This window comes from Micromys minutus, assembly GCF_963924665.1.
Source record: "Micromys minutus genome assembly, chromosome: 33".
NCBI lineage: Eukaryota > Metazoa > Chordata > Mammalia > Rodentia > Muridae > Micromys > Micromys minutus.
In genome coordinates this window covers 10000003-10014056 of record NC_137968.1, presented here as the reverse complement: position 1 = coordinate 10014056, position 14054 = coordinate 10000003, and the positions used below count along the sequence as shown (strand labels likewise).

At 40.8% G+C, this 14054-nt stretch overlaps 1 protein-coding gene across 1 annotated transcript in view; it reads right to left on the bottom strand.

The window, feature by feature from the left end:
* PKHD1L1 (PKHD1 like 1) overlaps positions 1-13768 on the bottom strand; it is a gene marked incomplete at its 5' end in the record, with an annotated part of 147787 nt that extends 134019 nt beyond the window's left edge. Inside the window, 5 exons of the mRNA XM_080909342.1 lie at positions 550-607; positions 2608-2716; positions 3622-3766; positions 12094-12183; positions 13696-13768. Of these exons, the coding sequence (XP_080765468.1) occupies positions 550-607; positions 2608-2716; positions 3622-3766; positions 12094-12183; positions 13696-13768 (475 nt within the window). The remainder of the gene's footprint in view (positions 1-549; positions 608-2607; positions 2717-3621; positions 3767-12093; positions 12184-13695) is intronic.
* Positions 13769-14054: the final 286 nt, after the last annotated feature.

Genomic DNA, 14054 nt, shown 5'->3' with positions numbered 1-14054 from the left:
GGGCCACATAGCAACATATTGCCTCAATGTTTTTTAAAAAGCCAAATAACAATATTCTAGGCAACATAATAAAAAGTAAAACCTTAGATCAGTTTAGTGGCATACATCAAAGAAGAGAGAAATATTTAAAAACCAGTTAATTCTGTATCTTAAACAACAACAACAAAGCCTGTCAGTGTGTTTCAGATAACTCCAGCTTCTACTTCTTGAGATCAGGAGTATATACAAGCATGCCTGACACAGAACTCTGGACAACAATTAAGACTTCCGTTAGGTTGGCTGAAGAAAAGGATATTCTCAGGTTAGTTCTCCAAGTTTATAAACTGATAAGACCATGTTATCATAATAAACCCTAGATACTACCTAAATCTCTGGTAAGGGAAAACACATTATTAGTGATTAAGAGCCACACTTTGAAATTCACTTTTAAATTACTCATTATTTTTGTAATCAGAAAAAATAACATTTATAGATTAAATGCACTTTTATATGCTAAAAATAAATAAATTGGTACAAAACCCAAAGCATTTGAACTGCTGTAGAACTGACCTGGAGTCCCAGATAAAGGGGTGATGTTCCTTATTGTAGGGGTCCTAAAACTTTTTGTCTGTAAAATATTAATAATCACATCAATTAGCATTCTTCCCCTATTTTGACTCCAATTCCATGACCAAGTCTGGTTATTGTATCATATATATTTTAGCAGTCCCCATAATCTGACTGTCAAAATAGTTTCTCATTTAAGAAATGAAGTTCAGGACATCATCTGTTTTTTTCAAGGTCTTGAGTTCATTCTCTAAAACCTGTCTTGCATTTGAAGATATTGTTTCATTGTAGGCAGTGTAAGCTAAATCACAACAGCCCTCTAGTAAAGATTTTCAGGGGAAAATACAGTTTAAGAACTGCTTTTGATCTTCAGACCTTCTGAAGAAAAATAAACAAAGTGTGTTCCAAGATATAAGATGAAAAAGTAGAAAAATCTCAGCAAGGCTTAGTCACCATGAAAATGATAATCCCCTGGATCAAGAAGGAATAGTTCTTAATAACTCCGGAGAGTGTCACCAGTATGACAGAAACTCCAATACCTAAGACATCCGCCCCCCAAAGTAGCCACGTTGCAATCTGGGTGCACAAGGACAGCTGCAGGTGTCTACGTATTGCTAAGGAGCTGCCTTTGAAATGGCATTGGAAGTAACTCGAGAGTAATGTAAGATAGGAACGAGTGGAATGCTCTGAACATTTTGAAACATGGTGACCAGGAATGTGGACAGCATCCAGCAACAAGAAAAGTGAAGGAAACAAGCTCTTTCCCCAGTCTCCAGAAAGAATGCCACCCTCATAGGCATCTTGACAACTTAGACTCACATCAGACTTCCCATCTACAGAGCTGTGGGGTAGGCGACTTGTATAGAAAGTCATTGTTATGAGTTGTTACTGTATCAGTTTAGAAACAAATACCAACTTTTCAGACATTCTTGCATATATACATGCAGAAGGGTATAGAGTCAGTGAGTTCAACAACTCACTATCTATGTATTTTCATGGAAGTAATAAAATTCTGTGCATCAATTTTAGCGATAATAATGTGAACAACCAGTTACAAGATTGTTATGGGTTAAAAGTTAATAATCACAAAATATTGAGAACACTGTTAGACATACAGCAAATAATACATTGATTATTAGGAATAACTATTTAAATAAACAAGTCATTTTTGTTTAAAAAGCATAATAGAAGATAGCTAATAAAAAAGACAAAATTGGTATCTGAAAAACAAAATTAATATTGATTAGGTAAGGAGCAGAGCTAATAGACAAAATTGGTCATCCTAAGTAGCACTGGGAATGTTAATATTCAGTAAAAAAAATAATAATCTGAAAACCTAAGTGCAAATTTAGAGAGTATATGAGACAATATTTGAAGAAATATATTTCATAATACCACTATTTACGAAAATCTAAATCTGAGAGGCTCACTACCTTAGCAATTATATACAAGGTAGAATACTTAACATTATTATTGAAATGTCTTTCCCTTGAAAGAGAAGAAAAGAGACCATCAAACTGAGAACAGAGTTTGGAAGGAGAGATATAAGTGACCAACAGGCAAATCAGTTGATGATGTGAGAATTTAATTTTTTGATAAAACTAATGTCTATAATAAAATAACTAAATAAATCCTTAAAGCCAACAACCCAAAACAAAACAAGCAAAAAAAGGGGGGGGGGGGCTAGAGAGATGGCTCAGAGGTTAAGAGCATTGACTGCTCTACCAGAGGTCCTGAGTTCAATTCTCAGCAACCACATGGTGGCTCACAACCATCTGTAATGGGATCTGATGCCCTCTTCTGGCATGTCTGAAGACAGCAATGGTGTACTCACATTTATGAAAAGAAGAATCTTAAAAAGAAAAAGTAATATAAAGGAGGGGAAAACAAAAGAGAAGCAAAAGAGGTTATGTTACTGTGGAAGACAATTAAAATGGGAAATCCTTCCTAACATAGCTGTGAATGTGGAAATGATTAACAATCTATTAAACTAAAACCGGAAGTCTAGTTTTGTGAGAAAGACACAAGCTCATTGATTGACCACAAGAAGACCCCACATACACTGAAACTGCATGCCCAGCTGTTGGCCGCCCCTTTGCAAGTGTTGTTCTCTGCAACCGGCACCCCATCCACACTGACTCTAACAGAGTAGATGTCTTCTGGCATTGCTCTGGAAAAGAAGTGAAGATCATGCGAGACAGGCTGTCACTTTTATTCATACAGCAACAATAAGAACCACTGTTCCAGACTATGTCATTATCAAAATAAAGTCTTAAATCCTCATTGATCTATTGTAACTACCACTTTGACGTCGTAAAAAGAACTTCATCATAAATGCCCTACCTATTGCACATTACATTATCATATAACATTTTTGCATATGAGTATAAGGCAAAATAAATGATACCTAAACAAGCAATAATGATCGTGCAGAGTGCCCACTATGGTACACTTAGTTGTGCTGTATTGTGCTTTCTGAAAACTGTTAATCAAGTCTCACTTAAGTAGAGATTCTACAGCCCCCAGACAGGCAGCGAGTCCCACGCAGATAAAGCCCTTGAGAGCATGTGTTTAAGTTAGTATTGAAGGTTGTATTTCAAAATGGTTTAATGCTCCCCCAAAATCACTAATAACAGAAATCAATTTGAACTGATAGTAAAGAGCTTGAGATACAAGATGATCATTAATAATCGTTTTTCATTTTAAGAGTATGTAGGTTGGGATAAGGTGAATCAGACTGAACAGGAAAGCATAGTTTGAATGTTTTCAGGCACGTCACTATTGGTTAATAAGAGCCATTTATTTTTTAGAGGAGTCCAATAGTGATAAAATTGTAGTACCGACAACAGAAGAATAGGTGCAGACTGTGTGTTTTTGGTGTCCTCATGTATTAAGAGCATTATAATCTACCACAGCAAAGGTATAAACTAATATCAACATCATGAAATCAGATCTAATGACTGGTAAGCAGCAACCATGACATAGGTACCGTGATCAAACTGTTAAAATACCAACATACATAACTGACTTCTGACATGATGAAATTATAGTTATTAAGAGGACATTTAAACAGACCTAGTATAGCACGTAATCTGAGTTGAATGACTTGAATCTTTTTCCACATCACAAGTAATCGACTGGAAAGAAGAGACTAATTTCACATGGTTTCCCAATTCGATATCGTCAGCTCCATAGTTGAACTGACTTGCTTGAGAAAAACCTGCAAAAGTAATGAAACTATTATTAATGCCATTCTATTTCCTGAGCTCTGACAGCTATAACCCAGTACGGAACCATTCATAATTTAATAATGAATAGTATTTAAGGATTTTAGACTTATTTCATATTTATCCCTATATCTATAGTATTTGAGAAAATTAATACTGGCCTTGAATTAACTTATTAATGAAACTTTTTGTTAAAATACACATAAGGTGCAGAGGGATGGGGTGGGAAGAGATTTCACTTTTTATTTCCGTGTATATAGTCCACAATCCTGTATATTGATGCTTCCTGTGGGCATAATACATAGGCTACAATATTCTACTTTATCAGTGAAGCCCTTTTACACACAAAGGCACAAGGGAAGACAGACACACAGACCAAAGCACACAGGAACCTATTTGGGAAAGTTAACAAAAACAAGCAAGAAAAGAATATGTAAAGATAAGTGTAAGAGTCAAAGTTTGGAGCAGACTGAAGGAAAGGCCATCCAGAGACTGCCCCACCTAGGGATCCATCCCATATACAGACACCAAACCCAGACATTACTGCGGATGCCAAGAATTGAATGCTAACAGGTGCCTGATAATAGCAGTCTCCTGAGAGGCTCTGTCAGAGCCTGACAAATACAGAGGCAGATGCTCACAGCCAACCACAGGACTGAGCATGGGGTCCCCAATGGAGAAGTTAGAGAAAGAACTGAAGAACCTAAAAGGGTTTACAACTTCATAGGAAGAACAACATTATCAACCAACCAGACCACCCCCAATAGCTCCCAGGGACTAAACCACCAACCAAAGAGTACACTTGGAGGGACCCATGGCTCCAGCTACAAATGTAGCAGAAGATAGCATTGTCTGGCATCAATAGGAGGAGAGGTCCTTGGTCTTGTGACAGTTTCACCCATGTAGAGTGGTGAAGTGGGAGTAGGAGCACCTTCATTGAAGCAGGGGGAGGGGATATGGGACGGGGGAGGGGGGAGGGAGAGAGAGGGAGGGAGGGAGGGAGAGGAAGGGAGGGAGGGAGAGGGAGGGAAGGGAGGAAAGGAGGGAGAGGGAGGGAAGGAGGGAGGGAGGGAGAGAAAGAGAAAGAAAGAGAGAAAGGAAGGAAGGAAGGAAGGAAAGAAGGAAGGAAGGAAGGAAGGAAGGAGTGTGGGACAATTAGACCTCGAAGGACACCCTGATTCTTGGGCTAGATAAGCGAAGGCTCTGGAACCTAAGGTGAAAGAGACAGCAGGAGCTTCCTAGTCTCCTGAGAAATCAGACCCCTTCATGCAGCCATAAGCACCTCATAGCCTCCCGCACCCCAACCCCCCTGCAAAGTGATGTAAGTCACACCCCAAATCCCTCCTCCGAAGGGGAAGACATGATAACACACAGGACCACACTCCCAAATATGTAGATGAGGTATCCCCAAGCCCTCAGGCCAAGCCAATAGGAAGCACCTGTTGTCAGGCTCTGAACCATCCCAAAACTGTATCTATGAGGCCTGTCAAAAATTAAAGGTGTGCAGGATTCATTCCGTCATCTGAGAGCTTCTGTCACAAGACCTGTAACACAGCCGCTTGGGAAGAGATCTGCTCTCCGGAACTCGAAGCTCTTTTGTGCCCCTTGCCACCTAGCCAGTTCCCTGCCAGCATGGCCAGGCCCAGCATCTCACCGTAGTGGCAGAAACGAAACGGGCAGTACCAGCAGCAGAAGCAGCAGAATTGGTTTCCCCTTCCCTCCCTGAGGTTTCTCCCATTCGCCTGAACCCACGCGCCTAGCCGGACCCAGCAGCGGAGGTAGCAGAAGCCATTCCCCATTCCTGACCAGAGATCTCCAGAGCGAAGTCCCACAAAGGACCAAGTAGAGACTATTTCTTATACCGCACAAAACTGCTATGCAGTACATTTTCTTTTCTTTCCTTTGTTTTTCTTTTTCCTTTTCCTTTCTTTTTAAATGAAGCTTCTCATAATCCAGGCTGGCCTCGAACTCCGGATTCTTGTGCTCAAGTTAAATTTACAAGTGTGAGCCACCATGCCTTCCTTTATGCTCTACATTTTAAACACAGTTTATATCTATGTGTTGAAAAACACAGCCAGCTAAAAGCTACTGAACCTTCACTACAAGAGAGGTAGAAAGGTGGGACACAGGCACACGGCTATTTGCTCGTCTCGAGTCTGCAACGAATATTGATTATGTCTCTCATTACGCAGTGCTGAAGCTAACAGGATAACAGCAACCTTCCTCTCTCAGGGCTCAGAAGTCCTAACTGCCTTCTTTCTGATACGGCTGCAGTTACAGTCATCCTTAGACAAGGAAATAAAGAATGGAGCCCACCGCCCCAAATACGACTAATTCCAGATACACTCCTTCCCATTATCTCTAAGGGAAACATCACTACTTCTTCATGATAAGCAGAATGAATAATCCCTAATCACATACTCAAATGCTTGATGAAATCAGGCTAATAAACTGTACTGGCGACTTCTACTTAGTTCAGTTTCAAACCCATGTTGTAATTTGTGGAAGATGATGCATAGTGTAGTTTAAGATGTCAAATAGTATTAAGATCTGAAATGAAACCAATGAATAGTTGACTAATTAAAATACATCTTTAAATGTTCTTCAAATAATGTTAAAGTTATAAAAAATAAACTCACTATTTTCTAGTATAAATGTAAATCATATATACATTTATGGAATTACCTAAAGTAGAAATGTCTTAAAATTTTAATTTCTTATAATTTTGTCCAGATTGTTTAAAATCTAAAATCATTAAATTTTGAATTTTAAATATATATACATTTAAAAATACTTCTTTAAAAATATCAAAGCACTTAATTTTACAATACTGGTATGGTTACATTTTAGTTTATGCTGATAATAAAATTACCAAAATTTTTATTTTACACTGAAACATTTCCTGCTGTATCATTCATGCCTATTTATAAGTTGTTTAAATTTCATAACATAATTATTTTCAGGCTGTATCCCCAGAACAATAACTTAATATCGATGAACATAAAAACAAAACATGTTGAAACCTAAAAGGTCAGTAAACTTTAATTCCTGTGTATAACACTATTTATAATGATATAAATGACACTGTGACACAAATATTTTGTTAATTATACTAATTAATATTAGGAAAAAGTAAATATAATCCAGAAAGGCATGATGTGACTCACTGTTAAACCACTGCACATTTTCATTGTTTTACAAAGGTCCACTAGATCACATTATACAATACTGCCTAATTTAGCATAGTAAGACTTCGTTGTGATGGGTTCCCATCAAACCCCAAAGCCCCTGCCCTGTAGCTTAGGTAAAGCTGCCTGTGATGGTCCTTTCACAGAAAGGGTCCAGGCTTCAGACTCTGTGCTCCTGGGCTGGAGTCCCAGGGTCAGCACTTTCTGCTAGGAAGGCTTTACGTTCAATCATAAACTCTCTAATTCTCTTCACCAGAAAAATCCCCATTGTCTCTGTTGGTGGGCTGCCTGAGATGCTTGGTACCAGCTCCACAGATCTAATGTAGGAGTTTGTTCATTACCTGCTGTCGGCCATAAAAGCACTAATGTTTAGATTCAGGGTTAACATCCCTTTGAAAAATAACACAGGATAACAAATACAAGTTCTTACTTGTTTCCAAATTTAACTTCTACCATCCCCTATTTCCAATCCCTCTCCTATCCTTTCTTGTAGGTGCAATGAAAGAAAGAAGAAACTCAGCAAAGGGTAAAGACCTGATTCCTCAACACTAAAACCTTAATCAGACCACTTATTCAGTGCAGATTAACAAATCCACAGCCATGGGTTTCATATGCAAAAGATACTATCATTTGAGTCGAAGTTTTAAAACCATAAAGGCAGTTGCTAAAAGGTAAAAAATAGAATGGTGGAGAAAAAAAAAATCCAGGAAATCTACAAGTGCAGCACTTGCAAACCCACTTTTTTTTTTGCTTTTGCCAGCTTCTGCTTATCTTTGAAGTTCACATTGGGTTGGTTCTATGCAAGAGACCTTCTGGAAGCCAACGAATGGAAAGTTTGACTAGTGGTACGCTTCAGGATGTAACAGGCGTGTTTTCTTTTATACTGGGTCCATGTTGTGTCAAGGATGGGTTCCCGCAGGTCTGCATTTTGGCATCCCGAAGACCAGGGCAACATCCAGTAATAATGCTGGTGAAGGGAGATACTGGGTTCACCTCAGAAGTACCTGTGCCATCACACATGTGTATGTAAAGATGTCCAAGAAAAACTCAGGGATAATGTGAAGAAAATCATCAAGACTTTTTAAACATGTTGATTATACATTTGCCTTAGAAACACAGATAATGAAGCTACAGAGACAGTTTGGTAGCTAAGAGCACTAGCTGCTCTTCTGAAGGACCGGCTTCGGTTCCCAGCCTCCACGTGGCCGCTCACAACTACCTGTAACTCCAATTCCTTGAAATCTGACACCCTCTTTGGCTTCCATGGGTAAGAGGCACACTTGTGCTACACAGAAATGAAAGCAGGCAAGGCAAAAATAAGCAGAAAAAGAAAATCAATCAATCAATGAAAAAAACTAAATGCTGAAAAAGTATAAACTGGGAATAAAAAGGGGTTTAAACAGACTATTTGGTAAAATTCTAAGTCTACTTTACATAAGCCATTGGGTAAAAAGCTGACACCTCGGGATGTTTTCCAAGGCACACAATTACAGGAAGAGGTGGGTGTGCCCTGGAAACAGAAACGATGAGGCTTTGGATGGAAATTTCTTACATATTGATGTTTTTTTGTTTTTTTTTTTTTTTTTTTTTGGAAAAAAGCTGGAGACAAGACTTGCCCGGCACCCATTGCTGGCTCTACAGATAGCAGCAGTCCAGAGGCAACACCCACGCTGCTGTCATGGAAACCGGCTCTGTTGATGAGGCTGGCCGTTGTCATGCACAGTGTAGGCTGTTTTGGTTTCTCAGGTTTGCAAAGCTGGCATGAACGGGAGATGTCCTTAAATTCCATAAAACCACGAGGAGGAGAGATACAGAGGAATGAAGAATAAAACCGATATGATTTTCCTCATATCTTTCTATGGTTTTCCTTGGACAAGTGCATGTTTGACATTATAGCTACAATACGGTAATTCATAATTATTACTGTGGCATTGTCTTCAGAATGCCCAAGTACAGACCTGCCTTAACATATCATTGATGTAGTGTGTATCTAACGTCAACATGTATGTCACATCCTGAAACATATCACAAGCAAAACACGCCATTCTTTTGTTTCCTGCAGTCCTTCTACATGTTCAAATTTAACTTGAACTCCAAACAACAACAAAAACAACAATCAAAGCTCACTAGATAACAGGCACCTTGATTATGTTAACCTGTTCCAAAGCCATGAGTACCAGCCACTGGGAGAAATAACCAGGTTCACTTATGAGAAAGTAATTGGTTGTGGAATACCTAGTTCTAATGTGAAGTCATTAAAAGCCAGTTGGACTGAACCAAATCCCACATCTTTTTTAAAATCAAACACTTCAACACAGTCTGTGTGCCAGCTATTATTGTAGAGAAACAGAAAAGGCAACCAAAAGCAACCAAAGGCAACCAAAGCCTCCCCTCTTTTTAAAGCAGAGACATAATAACTATGCTAAAAAACAGCAGGATCAATGAAGTTGTGGATACACCAAGACTACCCAAACGACCACTCCTGTTATCACGTTAGTCACCATATAAGGACAGGTACTTCCATGATTTCATCATTTAGAAGATGTTGGCTTACGCCACCATTGTAATAGCATGTATTTATGTCCCCTCAAAAACAGCCCAGTTGTATTTTGTTTTTATTCAGTGCTTGGGGTGGAACCCAGGATCTCAGTTATGCTGGTTAAGTGAACCACCACTGAGCTATATCCAATCCTAAGCACAGCCTTTTGAACAAGATAATCCATAAAACCTTTGCCCTTTAAGAGCCAAGAGTCATTTAGATACTGTGAAGGGTCACTAATTAATTTGCTTGTGGGTGGAATCACAAAGAACTCAACTTCTGAATCAGTATTTTTTTCAACTCTCTCGCTTTTGCATAATAAGCTTTATAAAATGTGAATTCACGGGCTTTTGTGTGCAAGTTTATTAACATTGCTTCATCCAAATTCCATGTACATCACAGACACCCAAAGTCCTGTATTAAATTGACCTTTTTTGTTTAAAACTATAGTACCGAAATATGATTAGCCTACAAAAGCTATACATACTTAATGTACTATGTACAATTTTATCAGCTTAGAGACTTAAAATATACCCACTTCTGCATTTTCATCTTCTCCAAGTGTTTCTTTCTGGATCCTTTCCCTCATTTTTATAAATATTGTAATAATAACACTTCACATAAAATCTTCTCCCTTAGCACAATTTCAAATTGCATGTCAGGTCATCACCGTATGACTGCATGCTAGGTCATGCTCTGGGTCATGTTGATGTTTCATAACTAAAGCTTTGTTCAACTCAGCCAATACCTACCCTTCTACCTGCTCCCAGCAGCTCCTGACATACACCATGCTAAATACTGCTGTTATAAAGTAGTAAAGCCAACATTTATTCTCGGCTTAAAAAGAAAGACACACACACCAACACAGCATGGTTCAGCTACGGAGTGTGATTAAAGCAGAAAGAGAAAGACACAAAGAGGAGGGTGCAGGTGTCTCCAAATCAAATGGGATCGAAGTCACCTATACGCACTGTGGCCAAGGTGATCAGGAAGTAGAGATCAGAAGGAAAAGGCAGAGTTTATCTTAACACTTTATGTTTTATCACAGAGAAGTCTGAACCTGATTGCCCCAATGGTTGCAAATGGGCAAAGCTTACAACGAAGAAATGGTGCCCCCTGAAAACTTCTAAGCGGTCATGTCTGGCTCTGTGTAGCTAAACTGTGGTCATGGTTTCTGTGCTAGGAATTCACATTTGGAGACAGCAGGAAATGTTTGGATATCCTGAGTTTTTTTTTTTTTTTTTAAACCTGAACTTTCCTCTTCTGGCATTTAAATTTCGGATGAAAACTTTGTAGCTTCCAAGTGCATCATCTTACTGGCATTTTACAATTTAAAGTAGATAAGATTAAGATGTCTTCAAATTTTTTAACAGCTACATAATTTCCCACCCAAAAGGGCACTGTGTGTATCTCTCACCATGTAGGAACATAATCTGTTTTAAACATGACATCGAGGTATTGAATTTTTTTTAGAAATGTAACAGGCAATCAAACACACTTTATATGACAGAGGAACTATTTTCCCATGCCAACGTCTGACTCCAAAGGCTTATTTCTTATTTTAAAGACATGAGAGTTTTTGTTAACGTCCCTACAGCAGAGCACTGACAGGTCTGGACTCAGGCAGAGAAGATGTACCTAACCCTTGGAGGCCCAGGGAGTGAAGAGGTCTGGTGGGAGTGGGGTGGGGGACATTCTCTTGGAGAGGGGGGTTTGGGGGAGGAGGTGTGGGATGTGGAACAGTCGGAGGGTGGAGTGGGAGAGGGATAAAATGTGGACTGTAAAATATGATTAAAGATTTTTTTAAAGTGTTTATTTCATGTTCTCCAAAAATTCTTAGCATCTCAGTACCGTTGCATGTGCATTACAGAGTCACCGTGCAGGTATGCGCTCCCTGGAGGAGGGGCACTTTAAATTTATCTGCCTCCTATACTTACATTCGAGACCAGCAAGGAGGAAGCATCATACATAACTCATGTCTTGATACAGCCTGTGATAACGCTTAGGTGGCAGGAGGGAGCCCACATTTTGCTTGTTACAACTTTACGCCTTCTGCTAACATTTTATTTCTCTCCCAATATCCAGCCTCTCTGCCCCCCCCCCCCCCCAGCATGTTACATTTCAAGGATGAACTGAACATAAAATCGCCAGGCCTGTGAGGGGTAAGGGAAAAAAACTGAAGAGTTGAGCTAAAGAAATTCCTTTCTCTTCACTTCAGCCACTAAATCCTGATCTCTCCGTATCACATGAACCATGATAATTAGAGTCGAATGATTGAGTTGATATGAATGGGGGCTGTTTGGCTTTTATTTTAATTAACATTAATTGATTTTAATTAATGGTATTAATTGAATTTACTAATTGAAGTTAATTAAAATAAACACATATTGATTACTCTCAAGGAAGAATTCAGCCCCTCTGGCCAAGTGCAAAGACTGTTCCAGTGATGTGCGTTTTGTGTGGGCACCCACCTGGCGGGTGTGAAGCCCTAAGTTATATGGAATAAGAATGGGGAACCCTGTACCCCAAAGTTAAAGGAGGACAGTGTCTCATTCTTGATGTTTGCACATGGATCCACACGGGGCAGGCATACCTTCTCCCTTGATGGTCAGTCTTGTTGCTCCGTTAATGCTGCCATATTTAGGTATCACTTCCGTCACTCTGGGAACTGTCTCAGAGCCACCTGAAAAACACGTAAGCATGACAATGGGGACACAACCAATTGGGTCCTCATTCCAAGCATCCCGGCTCACTTTCATTCGTGTTGTAGGATGTGAATGGACCTCAAAACTTGACCAGTGCTCACAGGCATTGTGTGAAGAACTCTCTTGGGCTTACCAAGAATAACATAGCGGTCTTCAACATCCTTATCTACCGTATTATACCGCACTAGTAAAGCCTTAGCTTTCTGTCCTGCTCCTCTAGCTACAGATCCATAACTGCCCTTAGCAGCTTAACAGCACAGGCAGCGCCTGCAAGGAGAAATAGACTATTAGCCACTCCTCAAACTGGGTTAGCTTCCTGCAGAGGAGGGGACACTCATTCTAGCCTCCCTGAAGTCTAGCTTAGTCCAAAATGACAGAAAGAGCTCGGAGTCCTCGGTGGCCTGGAAAGAATCACTTCAATCGTGTTTCTGGGACCACTCTGGTTTCTAGAATGGGATTCCTCTGCGTGGAGGGCAAATATAAATTAGGTAGCCTGGATCTACCATCAGGAAATAGAAGGGAAGTTCTGATAAAAGAAGTTATTGGGCCAAAGGGGCAAAGCCAGCGGCTTCTTTGGAGAACTATACCTAATTGTCTAACATGGCTAGAAAATACGATGCGCTAGAGGTGTTTTTACTTTCTGCCTAGAGTGCATAGAGGCTATTTAACTAGAAGCAAAAGCAATGGATTAGGGTAAATGCAGAACACTAAGGACTGAGTTCATTGCTGCCTGAAAACATGGAACATGGTCTTCATTTATGGCAGCCACAGCTCGTCAGCAGAAGGAAGCTTCTGCTCGCAGACCCAATGCCTGTGAGCTTCAGGTTAGCCTAGGTCCCGAGTTTGCCATGTGCTGCTGTATGTCCCCGCTTCCAGTCCCTGCCCCAGCGAGCCAAGAGGGGATCTATCTGCAGGGAGCCGGATCCTATCTCTAGACATTGCCGCCTCTCCTATCTCAAGTTCATCCTCTTATCTGAGCGCGCAACTCCAATTTCTTATCACGTTCTCCCCAGCCGTCTCCTGGGGTTTGCTTTGAAGACACTGGGCAGCTTACCCTGGAAGTGACTGACACCTGTCATAACACAAGCCCCCATGCCTGGTCTTCTGGGACAGTTTTCCCTTCTGTAGAGAACGGGGACCCAAGGAGAACAAGGAAAGGGGGATTCCGGTGGTGCCTTCTGCCCCGCATCCAGCCGCCTTTGCACTTTTGTTTGGTGTTTAATAATATCGCTCTGGAGAAAGGTGAGGAACTTCCTCAGTTCTACTCCAGTACGGATCAGCGTTTGTAAGAGAGGTTTCTCGAGCTAGTCCTACTGGTGTCTTTCTCTGGGTTCCAACCTCTGTTTCAGTCTCTCTGTGAGGTCTCTGGCTGCCATTGTCAGGCCTTTCAGGACCCCAGGTCCCCTGGGCTCAGGCTGGTAGTCTTACCTCCCTGTGTCCTGTAGAGGAGGATCTCTGGATTAGCTCCCGACCTTCCCCCACTGTGTTACCTGTGTGGGAATCTGCTACACACCAAAGCAGCCCAAAGAGAAACCAGGTCCCTGAGAGCGACAGGTGCCCCATGGCAGAGCTGGAGCTGCAGAGTCCGCACCAGCCGCTTGATTGCAGAAGCCTGCTGTGCTGAAGCTCCCTTGGCTCCGGGAGCTGTTCCTGCGCTCTGGACTCGCCCCAGAAGCCAGGGCGAACCTGGCTGCCAGAGACTGGCCCCGCCCCCAGTTTATCTCCTGTGCCTCTGGGATTTCACAGACACAGACAAGCACAGGCATAAACACACACACACACACACACACACACACACACACACACACACACACACACACAGACTCTATCCCTCCTTTCCCTCTCTCTT